At 34.6% G+C, this 15531-nt stretch overlaps 1 protein-coding gene across 2 annotated transcripts; it reads left to right on the top strand.

The window, feature by feature from the left end:
* Nucleotides 1-507: 507 nt before the first annotated feature.
* LOC113057587 (CCR4-NOT transcription complex subunit 6-like) lies at nucleotides 508-8197 on the top strand. Of its 2 annotated transcripts, none has more exons than XM_026225001.1 (12): nucleotides 508-712; nucleotides 1753-1874; nucleotides 1990-2176; nucleotides 3016-3101; nucleotides 3184-3288; nucleotides 4735-4794; nucleotides 4896-5053; nucleotides 5384-5538; nucleotides 5658-5812; nucleotides 6420-6653; nucleotides 7384-7590; nucleotides 7901-8042. In XM_026225001.1, exons 2-12 carry the CDS (start codon nucleotides 1763-1765, stop codon nucleotides 7909-7911), a joined length of 1470 nt encoding a protein of 489 aa, XP_026080786.1. In that variant the 5' UTR covers nucleotides 508-712; nucleotides 1753-1762; the 3' UTR covers nucleotides 7912-8042. The 2 variants fall into 2 exon arrangements, with proteins under 2 accessions (XP_026080786.1, XP_026080785.1); XM_026225000.1 differs by having other exon boundaries at nucleotides 509-712; nucleotides 7384-7586; nucleotides 7901-8197.
* The last annotated feature ends 7334 nt before the right edge of the window (nucleotides 8198-15531 follow it).

Here is a 15531-nt window from a genome sequence, read left to right as displayed (position 1 = left end):
GCACACTGCCATAGCCTATTTAAATATTGATGCAACATTTTGGTCATGCAAGATGCAAACTTAAGGATTTCAAATGTTGCATTGAAATATTTGTAAAAAATTTTTTGCAAGCTATAGCAGTGTGTGGTGTTTTTGTCAGACTAACTTGCTGTTATAAATTCCTGTGCACCTGCTTATATGGTTTTTAAGGAATTGTGTTGCATTTCATTTATGTTTAGACATAATAATAAAAAAAAGCTTTAAATTGTTTTGTGTGCAAAATGTATAGTTCACCCAAAGTCGAAGTCCAAAATCATAATTTATTCATACCTTAAAAATAAGAAAATTAAGATGTTCCCCTCTGTTCATTCGCTGCAAATGATCTACATCAATTACATACACATTCATCCAAAACGTATTAGTCAACATTAAGAATGAAACGGTAGAATAAGAATGACTGCGTCTCAAATTCTATCGAGCTGCATACAAAGACAACATTTTCGAGGCCCACAGGTGCGTTCTGTGAAGTCAGCTCTCTAGGATTTGAGACAGGAACAAGCAGGTCGATATGGACACATGGACCCTTGTTGTTTTGGAGAGCAGCACAACAGCTGCACTAAACCCCTCCGCCATGATGCTGCGCTGCCTCCCGTAGGCGCACAGCCACACGAGCGAATGAATTAACGCCGAATGAGACACACAGCTGACTCTAGGAGTTGTTATGCTATTGAAGGTAATTCTGAAATATTATTTCTAAAGACTTCCTGCTGATATGAGTCCCCGTTTGCGTTTGTTTCCAAGTTTGCTATAGCTACACACTAGTTAGTCTCTCTTTGTTCGTATGCAGATAATATTATAAGCAATTGTTATTTTTAAAACGTGTACAGTATTCCCTAAACATTTTACTGAACACCTATCCAAGTGTTAATTTAGAATATAAGTAAAATCTTTTAGAAGGCTGCACCTTTAGCAGCTTATGGCTAATGCTGATAGCTGTGGGAAAATATTAGTTCTTCAGTAAACAGACGCAGTGGATGCACATTACTTTTGCAAGTGTATGATATTTCATGTAATGTCACTTTGTGGAGTCCGTGTATTATAGTATTGATGAGTTTAACTGGGCCATTAGCATAGCAAAAAGCTAGTTGTTTATTAGCTTGCGTGCTTTGTGGCATTTCTACTTTGTTTTCTTTGACATGCTCAAAATCGTTTAAATATGATGTCACTAGACTTGTTTCTAGTCTAATTAGCGTGGTAGTGTGTGTGTGTGTGTGTGTGTGTGTGTGTGTGTAACGTGTGCTTAGTTCTTGTAAGGAGCTAGTAACTTAGTTGTCAAGTTAGGTTTGTTTTGACAGTTCCAGTTAGCGAGGTCATTTAGCTGCCTGTTTATATTTTACTTTTAATTATATGCTTGTTATATAAAGGAAAACATTTTAACATTTTGAATGGTTATGTATCCGAGTTATTAGTAAAATACATAGCTGCAAAAACAGTTTTCAACGTTGATAATAAATATATGAAATGTCTTTAGACAAAATCAGAATATAAGAATGATTAATAGATTGATAGTTATTGTTTGCTTGCAAGACAGCAGCAACAATCACTACACAACATCAAACTAGTATTTGCATATGTGCATTATACATATTATACTCAGAAAATAAACAGCTGTGTTCTTGTTTGGATTGTAAACAGGCTTTGAGATGTCTGAATCATGCCATGCAAATAATTTGTCTTGTAATATAAATCTGATTAAGTATTTGTACCTTACAGGGGTCTAGGAATGCCCAAAGAGAAATATGACCCGCCTGATTCCAGGCGAATGTACACGATCATGTCCAGTGAGGAGGCAAACAGTGGGAAAAAATCCAACTGGGACGGCCTTGAAATAACTGGTATGTCTGAAATTAAACCCTCTGAGAGAAATCTCAAATTCAGATCACTTCTACAATGAAAGTGAAACATAGTAACAAAGCAGATATTTTTATTAATGTTTGTTGTATGTCTCAGGTAATGTTCGGAGTCTCAGCTCGAGCCTTTGGTCGCTCACTCACCTCACTGCTCTGCACCTCAGTGACAACTCCCTGTCACGCATCCCACCTGAAATTACCAAGCTGCACAACCTTGTGTTCTTGGACCTGTCATCCAATAAGATCAGGAGCCTGCCAGCAGAGCTTGGCAACATGGTGTCTCTCAGGTGAGCTGCTTGGAGCGAAAGCTGCGTTATTCTTTCCATGGATCATTTGTTCCATTTAATGTGTTTACAGCAACAAGGGGAAAAAATGGAAAAAGGCCCTTAATGTTTTCATGAGCACATTTGATGAAACTAGATCACTCCCGACAGGGTTTCCACGGTCATGAAAATGTCAGGGAATTTTAAAATAGTGATTTCCAGGATTTCCTTATCTCAGTGTTATAAATGTAAATAGTGAATTTAAGTTTAAATTCTTAAAAACAATTATCTCTTTGAATAAATTATTTGTTAACACTTCAAAATAAAGTTTCATTTGTTTACTTTAGTAAACTTGTGAACTGTTATTAATGACCATTAGGTTTGAGCAGATTTTTTTTTTCAATCTTCTTTAACTTTTTTTTTTTGAAATGGTACAACACACGCGCAAATTATTTTAAAGGGCTTTTTAAAATATATTTTGGTTTTATTTGAACTACATTAGTTAATATGAACAGTACTTTACAGCATTTATTAATTTGAGTTAATTTAAACATTTTAATACATTTGTTTAAATCAAAAGTGTTGCTGAATGTAAAATGTAACGTATAAATAATTGTATTTGCCATAAGTAACATTAGCAAAGTAATTCAGTAATGTTTACAAATCATATTTGTTATGATTATCATAAATGTTAACAGTGATTTAAAAAAAAAGTCCTTATTCAGTCATCACAAATGACATGAGAGTTGTGATAATACGTTGGTCAAGATTTTACTGAGAAGTTTTATTTATTATTATTAGAATTATCTAAGCACGAAGCTTGTATATTATTAGTTTTCACTTTTGTTTCATGGTTTCCACAGGGAACTACTTTTAAATAACAACCAGTTGCGGGTTCTGCCGTTCGAATTGGGGAAACTGTTTCAGTTACAAACACTGGGGTTGAAAGGTGAGTGGTCATCGTTCTGGTGGTTGACATCCTCACTGTGTTGAGAATGTTTCCTGCTGATTGTTTGTGTGTGTCTCTGCAGGCAATCCACTCACTCAAGAAATTATGACTCTCTACCAGGAGCCAGATGGTACCCGGCAACTGCTGAACTACCTTTTGGACAATCTTGCTGGTGCTATCAAGCGCAGTAGGTGTCACAGAAAGTTACTAAACAGTTAATTAGTCTATGTTTTTTTTTTTTTTAAGGTTTTTTGATATAGTGTCATGGTCTGTTGTCCAAGTGAAGTGATATTCACTGTTAGTGCTGCGCGATCTATCAAGTATCTACAGTATGTTGATGAAGATTTTTGGGGGGGATTTAATGTGAAATTTCCCAAGGACTTGTGTCATATGACTTTTTTTTTTTCTTGCAACTATTTGTTATATTACAGTTTCAAATTTTGAAAGGTCAGTTGCATTGCATTTTTTAGTTTTTGAAATATGTATCTTGTGCTTATCAAGTCTGCGTTCATTGTTATTATTTACAGATAAAAGTAAAAACATTCATATTTTGAAATTATCTTAATTAAAAAAAAAACACTATTTCGATTCACGATTTTGATTTCACGATTCGATTTGATTCCAAATTTTTTTTTTTTTTTTTTTTTTTTTTTTACAAAATGAGATTTAAGACAAATTATAGATTAAATGTGTCCTTTTATTATTGCTTGGTAAAAAATGCTGCATGTTTCTCAGAAAATGTAAATATAACAGTATTATAATATACTAATATAGCACTTGCATATTATTGTTCTTTTCTTGGTTTTGATTGCTTTTATTTTCCTCATTTGTAAGTCGCTTCGGATAAAAGCATCTGCAAAATAACAAAGTGTAATAAATAACAAAAATAAATTTACATTTTAAAACAAGGCGAAAAATCGAATAATAAATGTTACACAAATGAATTAAATACTTTCATATAAACAGAATAAGGCTTTGTCTGTGCTCTTTCCATTTAAATTGAGAGGCAACCACTGCATTTTAATCATGATCCAAACAAAGATGCTGCATGCATGCAACATTAACGCTGCACTTATGAACTTAAATATGCATTATACAGTGTCAAGATGAAAAGAAAAAATACCATCTAAACTTTTCTAAAGACAGTAAGTTCCCCTCAGACAGACATCCATATAAACTCCTACCCCTAAATGAATGTAGATTGTTTAGCATCTCAACCAATTTGAATCATCACATATTTAAATCGATTTTCAACCAGCTCGCGGTTAATCATTACATCCCTTGTTATTACTGTCACTTTTGATCAATTTAATATCTCTTTGCTTGAAAACTGCATTTATTTTAATAATAGTTTCATTTAACAAAAATGTTCTGATCCCGAACTTTTGAATGGTAGTTTATGTATGATGGTTTAATAAATCAAATAATGTATTAGTTTTGTGTAGCACTAATTTGTTTTAAGCCTGTTTAGATTCACAGATTTGATTCTAAATTCTAAAATCATTGTCAGTGTGGCTTTTTAAAAGCTTTTTTTTATTTTTTATGTTTCATTAGAAAATATTACTTAAAATTGCACAGTTGATTCACATTATTATCCTGAAATAGATATGCTTTGTCTTTTCAATCCCAACAGAGCCCCCTCCGTCCAGGTCCTGGATTGTGCTGCAGGAGCCTGAAAGGACAAGACCAACCAGTAGATGTTTTTTTTAGTTTTTTTTTTTTTTAATAGTGGAACATCATTTAAAATCTAAGGACACTTTGCCTAATCCTTCTTTCTCCTCTTTGCTTCATCAGCTCTGTTAACTGTGATGTGCTATAATGTGCTGTGTGATAAGTATGCCACACGCCAGCTCTACGGCTACTGCCCTACCTGGGCCCTTAACTGGAGCTACAGGAAAAAGTCCATTATGCAGGAGATCCTCAGTTGCAATGCAGATATTATCAGCTTACAGGTAAGAAGAACTTATGTAATCCTAAATTTCTAATGCAGCTGTACTAGAATTTCATAGCTTGTGGTTACTTCTTATTAGCAAAATGTGCAGTACAATTACAACGTCTCAGACCATCCAAAATGGCTAGGCAGTCTTTAGAGCTTTATTTGCATCTGCATCCATTGTATTTCGTTTAGCAGTGTATAGTGTAAATGCAAAAATTGAATATGGGTCACTTTTAAAAGATTATGTTAGCGGGTCGTCAAAAAAAACAGATATAGTCAGAAAATCGGATTTGGGCATCAAGACCTGCAGTGTAAATGCAGCCTTAGTCTGCTGTGTCATACGCAGGAAGTGGAGACAGAGCAGTATTACAACTACTTCCTTTTGGAGCTGACTAAACGGGGATATGATGGATTCTTCAGCCCAAAATCCCGGGCCAGAACCATGTCTGAATCGGACAGGAAACATGTAGATGGATGTGCAATATTCTACAAGATTGAAAAGTGAGTAAAGTAACACTCAAGGGTTAAGAAGTGTGGTATCAGACTCTGTCTCAGAGGTTTGATTCAGTGTTGTTTTGAATGAACTCATGGAACTTGATTTTTTTCTTCTATGTTTTTAGGTTCAGCATGGTGCAGAAACACACAGTAGAGTTTAACCAGCTGGCTATGGCCAATTCAGAGGGCTCAGAGGCTATGCTGAATCGTGTCATGACCAAAGACAACATTGGAGTGGCTGTGTTGCTGGAGCTAAAGGAGGAGTTAATAGAGTCGTCATGTGAGTATCTGCACAATTCAGATTTTTTGCATTGTGACATTATTTTCATGATAGTTAAGCACCCTCCTGCCTTATTCTTTTTAGCATAATGCAAAAAATATTATATTATTATTAATTTGTACTGTAGAAAAGATTATACAATAGTGTACACTAGTGTTTGTGGTCATGTGGTATGATGTTATTTTTAATAAATAAATAAATAAAAATGAATATTTATACATTTTCCTGATTATTAACTTATTAATTAATTAAGTAATAGATTAGTAACATTTTATATTTTTCTTTATTTTATGATTGCTCTGCACAGCATCTTTGTCAGTGTAAGCTAAATTTAAATATGCTCTATAAATGAAATGTTAAAATGTTAAATTCAGTGAAGTTTACTGTATAGCAATGTAAATCTAAAGGAATCTCCACTGATAATATGAATTGCAAAATATAAAAACTTTTGCAAATGTAATTTCCTATTTTCCACACCATTTCCAAACAGCTGTGTAATTATTGTAATATGTGTAATTTATTATATATTTCACTACATTAGGCTCATCCAGTCAGATTTTAATTGAAAACAATGTCTTTATAAAACATTTTCCTTATTTTTCTACAGCAGGGAAATCTACCCATGCTATGGAGAAACAGCTCCTTCTAGTGGCAAATGCTCACATGCATTGGGACCCAGAATATTCTGATGTGAAGCTGGTGCAGACCATGATGTTCCTGTCAGAGGTGAAGAATATCATAGACAAAGCCTCCTGTAGTCTGAAGCTCTCCTCCGTATCTGGAGAAACCAGCAGCATCCCTTTGGTGCTTTGTGCCGACCTCAACTCACTTCCTGACTCAGGTAAACCTTCTTAAAGCCGAAGACATGCAAAGTGTTTGTGTTGATAGAGGTGTTTTTGAGTCTTGAAACAGATGATTAACTGTTGTGAGTTTAACAGGAATAACTACTTTCTTGCTCATTGTGACATGCTCTTGGTTACCTCAGCAATATGGGAAGTATGGAATCCAGTCATAAAAATTGAATTTTCAGTATAATTCTGAATGTCACAGAATTTGGCAAAATTTGGATTAATTAAATAAAAGTAGGGCTGTACAGTTAATCATATTTAAATGTAAATATTTCAAATTCAATATTTGATGTTTTATGAATTCAATTGATTAGATATGCAGACCAAAAAAAACAAAAACAAAAAAACAACAACAGCTGATTTCTGATTTTCTGAATACATTTTGGTTAAATTATGTAAGGTTCATGTTTTAAATTAGACACATTTTTTTATTTACTTTACTTTTAATTTAATAATTCAAATAGAATCCTAAAATATTTTAACTGGAACAAATAAAACTGCTTTCATGGTGCCCTAATCAGCAGAAAATTAGTTTTAGAGAAAGAGGATTTTTGGAAGAATTGTGAAACAAATGGCCAATTAAATTTATTAAAGTAAATCAGGTTGATTTTTTTTTGAGTTCTTGTTGTGTTTATACCATCTTTTTTTGTAGTATTGTCTCAATTTCAGTAGATACAGGTATGTTGGTCAGACATGTTTAATGAGTTTCAAATCTGATTGTAGGTGTTGTGGAGTACCTGAGCACAGGTGGGGTGGACTGCACACACAAAGACTTCAAGGAGCTGCGCTACAGTGACAGTCTGACCAACTTCAACTGCAACGGCAAAAACGGCACATCTAACGGGAGGATCACACATGGTTTCAAGCTGAAGAGTGCCTATGAGAACGTGCTTATGCCTTACACCAATTACACTTTTGACTTCAAGGCAAGTACGTTGAGCTCACAGTGACAGCCATTGTTTAGAGTGTACGACTAGCCATGTCAAATACTTTGGTACCAGGACAACTTTACAATAAAATCTAGTTATTATTTCTGCATGATCAATAGTACCTATTTTTGTGTCTCTATCTCTTGGTCCAGTATTATACTTTATGACAGAAAAAGCACTTGACATTGGAAACATGTTACATTGCACTGTTGCTTGCTCTGCAGTGTACTGTAACATGAGCAGAAATAATGAATTGTTTATTGTGATTCAACGATGCATTTTCACAACTCCCTTTTTTAAACCCATTTTAGGGTGTCATTGACTACATCTTCTACTCCAGACCACAACTGAACGTGCTGGGTGTCCTCAGGCCTTTGGACACAAACTGGCTCCTGGAGAACAATATCAGTGGTTGCCCACACCCTCACATCCCCTCAGATCACTTCTCCCTGTTTGCACAACTGGAGTGGGTCCTGCCTTATACTCCCCTTCTCAATGGAGTCCACTTAGCTGGGCACAGGTAGTGAGCCCGTCTGGCCACAGGTGGCGCTGCAGAGTTACAGTTCTTATACGTTTTCTGAAAAAAAACAAAAAAAAACAATGAAACCTCAAAGCAATTTATATATATATATATATATATATATATATATATATATATATATATATATATATATATATATATATATATATATATATATATATATATATTTTTTTTTTTTTTTCTCTCTACTGTCTTTATTACTTTGTTAGGGTCCAACATGTTTCTATTTGTCAGGGAGTTTTTGTTTTTTACTATCTGTTAAGCTGTAGCTGCTTTTATATTTATTTATATATATATATTTGTTGCATTATTTCCTCCCATAGGCTGATATTGTTATACTTTCAGTTGTTGGGCATCGCTTGTGTGCATGAAATGTGTCCAAAATGTAAGAGAAGGGTAACTCACTTGGTCACACACTCAAAGGAATTGCAGACTAATTAAACTGCTTTTACGGTCAGACTTTAATACTAACAAACAGACATTGCTTCAATTTTGATCCTGCAAATAAGCATTCATCTTTTTTTTTTTTTTTTTTTTTTTTATTATTCAGCCTCAATTTAAACATGTTCTTTAAAGTAAAATTTCCACTCGGACTTGCAGTTGTATTTCATTTCTTACACACTTGTGTAACTCTCCTTTGGATGAGTGACCGATGTGTTTTACAGATCAAACTCAGTAAGTCAAATCTATCCCCAAATGGAAAGGAGAGTGAAAGAGAGCTTTTCCACTTGTGCGGTGCTGAAACTCGCTTTACATCGGTGCTTCATTTCCTGATGTTTTTATTCTCCCATCAATGGTGCAATATCTAGAACGTTTTAGATGTTCTAAGCGAGGGCACGATTACAGCATGTTTTTAAACAAGCTTAGACAACATAAAAAAGCACTTATTTGTCCTTCTCCCTCAGGAGGTTGTTGGAAAGGTGTGAACTTAATCATGCTAAAGGTAAACCAAATTATTTTAGATGTTTTGATTCAGCGGCTATACTTTTTGCACACTTTTATTTTAACCCGTTCTATTGAGGCTGGCTCTCTTTGTTTATTTGAACGACAGGCTATGTGAATAATTTAAACTGCGCTTGCTCTCACTGTGGTTATAAACAGGAGATTTTTATTAGAAAGGGAGGTTTTATATAAGAAGACTAACCAGGGAGTCTTTTAACCAGCGATTTCTCACTGTATTGTGTTGAAAAGGATTTCCCATACCTTTTTATCCTCTCATTACACACATCCTGGAAAGATCTGTAGCACTGTCCTTAAGGCTAGCAATGCTCTGACCTAGCCATAGCCACCACCTATATTGTATCAGAAAGGTCCTCCCAGGTCTTTGTACAAAACTTAATCAAATATATATAAATGGACAGATTTAAGCTTGACCTGATTGTATATGAGCCAAATGCAAGAATGTTTTTTTGTTTTTTTGATGTTTTCTTTAGTTTTTTGTACCAAGAATAAATTATGATCCAAATTTAGATTGTATTGTACATTTTTATCAAAATGAATCTAAGCATACCAGCTTGTGTAAAAGACAAATAGGTTGTTTCTGGTTCTCACTGCCATACTTTTGCACTCATTGCTCATTTTGCACTCATTTATTTTCCTTTGTAAATTTCAGAGTACATGCTATTCTTGTCAATCCAACGTTCATCTCAAGATATTATTTCAGCGTGTCTCGTGTCGTATACATGTATACATACAGGGAGGGGAATCGCAAAGCTCCATAACATGCCATCTGTCTGTGTGAAGTCAAGTCAATAACACTTCTGCCATTCCTATATTTCTTGCAGCTGTGTATCTGTCCTGCACACTCTTCGGTGAGCAACTTCCCATCCACTGGTCAAAAAAAAAAAAATCTGTAGTTTTCTTTTAGATTGCGTTATGCTATCAATGTATCTCCATTTCTGTGAGGTCAAAGAGTCTTTAGAAATCAGGTACTAAGAATGTTTTGATCTTTAGTTATCCACATTTTATGTAAATGGCACCAAACATTTTAAAGTCTATATTATATAGCCATAATCTTTCCTGTGTAGTGCCAGTTTGACTTGTTCTTCTGAAGCCAATCGCAAGAGTTAGATTGTCCTCATATGATACTTCCATGTGGGATTTTTATTTTGAATAAAACCTTTAGTTCGGAGCCTTTGGACCAAATGATCATCTCTGTGATTTGTAAATGATGTCTGGCAGTGGTCTATTTGTTGTTAATGTCCTTTGGTTCACTAAACTGACATCAGCCTGACCATCACACATTCAACATGTCACTAATCAGTTTCTTTTAACTATGCAGCAGTATGGTTTTCACGTCTTGCTTTGTTTGTGCAGTAAGAGCCAGAGCAGTCTTGTTATTTGGGGCCTCTACACAATATTCTTCAGCATTTTGTTTTGTCTTAAGTGACCATGATTTGTTAAAGGTATTAGTAGAAATGAAATTAGTTTTTTGTAAAGTGTGAATAAAATGTGTATTGCATATTTCCTTTCTACAAAACAAATGAATAGTGTTGAGTATGTGTATATAATGAATTATCCTGCATTATTGGTGTCTATTTGTGTTTAATGATCTGTTTCATAAGTTATAACATTGATTATTGGTCCTATAACAGATTTACTTTTCTGACTGAATGGTAGAAAGACAGATGATGTTAAATCTGTAGATCGTCCTGCTTGTTAGTAGACAACTTCTTTGTGTAATTGAATGTTGTGATGGAGAGCTGATTGACACCATGTGTTGTCGGAGATGGTGTCTTGCTTAAATTAAACCGTACGGTGAAGTATTTGACTTGATATTGGTGCAATCAGTGATAAGTGATTGTACTTGACGATTGCTGCTTAGAAAAGTAATATTGGTAATGGAAACTAAATTTAGAGACCCTTGTGTTTACATTTTCACATTCATCCTTTCCAGACAAAGACATTAAATGAATAATAATAAAATAGAAATCTTAATTTTAGTAGTGCATATCCAACATCTATGCTTTGATATTAAGAAACTGTGCAATTAATGGATCAAGTCTTTCTTTACTGTCCTTCCATTTATTTTTCATTACCTCTTGCTTTCTTTCTGCTTTAGCCTTTATATTATAACAAACTTTTATAATATAATATCATTAGCTGGACCTTTTTTTATAATTATCTGGATCTTTTTTTATTTTTTATCTCGGAACACTTATGTTTCATATAGAGGCCAATGTCATTTGCAGAAGTTTCTCTGTGATTAACACTGTACATGCCATTGTGTAGTACATGGGATCAACTCTTGTTTACCATTCAAGATAAATCCAGCAGAGATACACATCCATAATAATAATAATAATAATAATACATTTTTTTCATGATATTCAATGAATGTTAAATCTCGAATAAAATCTGAAAAAGGCAGCTCTTTAAAAAATCTCTGGAAAAGAATGGTAAACAACTATTTTCTCTCTGTTCTCTGTATTCTTATTTCTAGAGATCTGTACATAGACGTTCCTTTACACTAATGTATTTTCCTATCTATGGTTGATAATAAATTCTTTCTGCTTCATTACCTGTTGTAATTTATTTTAATCTGCTGGAAAGTTTTGGACAACTCTTTTGAGTCCTTATGCTACTTATAGGTCAGGTCACTCTAATTCACCTGAAGCTTTAATAGTGTTTTTATTAGTGGCCTCTTTTTTTATTCTCCTTAAGAGGCTTGTTATCCACAAGGTGGTGCCATGTGAACAGAAGGACCACAGCAGGCCACAACCACACATCCAAGAGTCACAAATATGAGCTGAGAACATTATATATATATATATATATATATATATATATATATATATATATTGCTATGTTGCTGCACACACACATATACTATCTAAAATATGAATAAAATGGAGGAATATATTTTAATTCTCCATATGAATTGGGATCACTAGTGCCTGAGATACAAAACATAGCCCTGAATTACACACAATTAAACTGTCCTGACAGCAGCTTAATAATCATGAAGGTTAAACAGAAAATCAGATATCATATGTAGCAAAGTGTATGATGAACACAAAGTTCTCATGGGAAATAACTCAAAATCGACTGCTATTAAACTCTGCAAATAAAACTCAGTGCTGTTGTAATTTTCATGATTGTTGGAGCCAACCTTAATCCATTCTCTTTATAAATGTTCAAGTAAAGGCATGTGATAGTTGATGCTTTCTTTTCTCCTTGCAGACTTGTATGTCTTCTGTTTTGGCTTTGCTCTCCCAGGTCTTTCATCTCACAGCAGTAGGCCTTTATAGATGAACAGAGAGTCCGGTGTTTGAACCTGTTGGTTATTGCACTGACGTGGCAGAGTTCAAAATCTTGCTAAGTGTTAGCAGATGTGTGACGCTCGTTAGCAACCTTTCTCTTTCCTCAGATTACAACAACGCCACTGCACCTGACCACAGTTCATGTAAAAACTGGAGTAATAGCTGTTGAATATTCAGCTTTGCCAAAAATATATTCAAATAGAAAACTGTTATTTTTCATTGTAATATTTCACAATACGTATTTTATTTATTTAATTAATTTATTTAGTATTTTTAAATGAAATAAAGGTAACCCAGGTAAGTTTATGTTGTTTTCCAGCTAAAAATCTTACTGAACCCAAACATTTGAACTTGCTTTTTCAAATATTCTAAAATAATTCAAAAATTTTTTCTAGTCTTACTATTATTTATTTAGTTGTTGTTTGTTTGTTTATATATATTCAAGGAACCAGATGTTATAAATAAAGATTTAAATTAAAAGATTTTTAATTACTTAAGGCAAGGCAAGTTTATTTATATAGCACATTTCATACGCAATGGTAAGTCAAAGTGCTATACATGAAAAAGAATAAAATAATCATAAAGAATTATCAAAAAAGAAAAGAAAAGGAATTTGAAAACTTTGAAAATGATTTAAAATGTAAAAAAGTGGATTCCCCTTGTTTTTTGTGAACCCTTGGCAATTCTAACTGAATCGATCCTAATAATCTGAGTGGTCTGTTGGGTTTATATTCAATGAGCATATCTGCAATGTATTTAGGTCCAATGCCATTGAGTGTTTTATAAACGAGTAAAAGTACTTTAAAATCAATCCTAAATATAACTGGAAGTCAGTGTTAGGACCTGAGGACTGGTGTGATATGCTCAGATTTTCTGGTTCTAATCAGAATCCTGGCAGCAGTGTTCTGGATGAGCTTCAGCTGTTTAATGGTCTTCTTGAGAAGGCCAGTGAGGAGCCCATTACAATAGTCTAGCCTGCAGGCAATAAAGGCATGAACAGTCTTGACTGGAAACAAAACATCTAATTCTCGCAATGTTTTTGAGATGATAAGATGTTGATTTAGTTACTGCTTTGACACACCAAGATTCTTGACTTGATTTTTAGTTGTTTAAACCCCTAGAGTGAAGGAATGCATTCATCTTGAGAGCTTCATATTTGTATCCAAATACAATGACTTCAGTTTTTTCCTTGTTTAACTGAAAAAAGTTTTGGCATATCTAACTGTTAATTTCATCAATGCACTGGCAAAGAGAGTCAATGGGGCAGTAGTCATTTGGTGATAACGCTAGGCAAATCTGGGTATCAGCACAACTGTGGTTCTTTCTCATTATTTGACTTAGTGGGAGCATATACAGGCTAAACAGGAGCGGTGCAAGAATTGAGCCTTGTGGGACTCCGCAAATGTTTAGGATTAGGAAAAGGATGTTTAAGATTTTATTTTTCCACCAAACAATATTTAAATAAACATGTATGTAGAAATATGTTCACAGTACCTTTCTACAAAATGTCTGAAAATACTACTGAACAACTACATGAAATGAACTACTACTGCAATATTTTCATGAGCATCTCTAGGGTCACAAATGGCATTTGTCAGTGATGCTAATAAATGTTAGGCAGATGAAAAGCTCTTATTTTTAATTATCAATGTTGAGAATACTGCCTTTTTCATGATGACTTTGGTATGCCGTCGTCTTGGTAAGGAGGGCCACCTAAACTTTCAGGGATTAGCCGTTGTCAAGGGTGAGCCAGACAGACTTGCTCTTCATGGCAACCATGAAGTTAGATGTGAAATAAAAGGGTTTAGGTAGCCTTGACGACCACAAACAACAGCTGAGGCTTTGAGGGGCTTCCAGTGACTCAACGCCTTTCCTCAGAGTGGTTACATATATTTCATCTTCACCATGGGCCCCTTTCCATTTCTTAATTATGACAGATGAAAGGTCCGGTGGTTGTCTTCAAACATACCTACCATTATTTAATTTTTTTTTTCATAATTTTTCCTGCCCATCCTCCTTGGAGGGATAATTCTTTCAAAAAATTTAATTCTGTCATTTACTCACTCTTAAAGGGATCATCGGATGCTACATGCACTTTTACAAGTTGTTCTAACAGAAATGTGTGTTGGCAGTGTGTGTACACAACAACCCTATAGTCAGTGGTGGGCGGTCTTTGCTTGCCCTATGAAAAATAAAATTATGTAAAAAATGTTTTTATTATTATTATTATTTAAGTATCATTTACATTTGTGTAATGTCCACAAAATGTCCTATGATTAGTTTCGTTGATGCTAAACTGGAATATCCTACATAAAAAAAGTCTGCGGCCAGCACAACAGCTAGAGCTTGCCTCTAGTTCATAGACCTCGAATCAGATTTGTAACGAGCATTAGTGACAGAATCATCAGCCAATAAAATTTTTACTTTCCATGACAGAACGCCCTCTGGGACCAGCTACGTGCCCAGTGCTTCCTCTAGCCAGGGTTGTGGGTTTTCTTGACACAAACAACCAAATCGCGTTTTGAGGTGTCCACCGTTAAAAATTCCAGGAGTTCCAGGAGTAAATTATAGGTTTTTGCCTGATAAAATTCACATTCCAGGGGATAAATATCACGTCACTGAGGTCGCTTCAACCAGCAGACATGAAAAACAACCCGCGGCAACATAGTTAAAGTAGCCCAATTTGGCAGCAATGTGTCCAGCGTTTAGTTGTGAATTTCCAAGCCGCTGTCACCGGCGCCTCTACGCCAGATCTTGTTGCCGATCTGCCTTTTTAAAGCCGTTCTTTTGCAAACAAAAGAGGAATAACTGAAGGATAAACTACTTAACCTGAATCCCGCTAACAACGATTTTGTGCGCCATTTCAAAGACTGCATCTATAAGTGGCTAACAACTAGCACCGACCACAACAAGTTATTTTGTCATGTTTATTTTTTTTAATACGAGTAAAGGGACATGGAATGAGAGACGCACAGACTTTATTTACAAGTGACAGGTGAGTGCTTTATTATCTGACCAGTATTGATTCATGCACATTGTTATGGAGGTGTACGTGTTGTCTGATAATACTGTGCTGTGGTGTGTGGATGTCCAGTATTTGTACAGTTCTGCTGCTTTGTGCGCGTCATCATTTAGAGTG

Source organism: Carassius auratus, chromosome 39 (genome assembly GCF_003368295.1).
Source record: "Carassius auratus strain Wakin chromosome 39, ASM336829v1, whole genome shotgun sequence".
NCBI lineage: Eukaryota > Metazoa > Chordata > Actinopteri > Cypriniformes > Cyprinidae > Carassius > Carassius auratus.
Note: the sequence above shows the minus strand (reverse complement) of the source record. Positions and strands in the feature narration are given on the sequence as shown.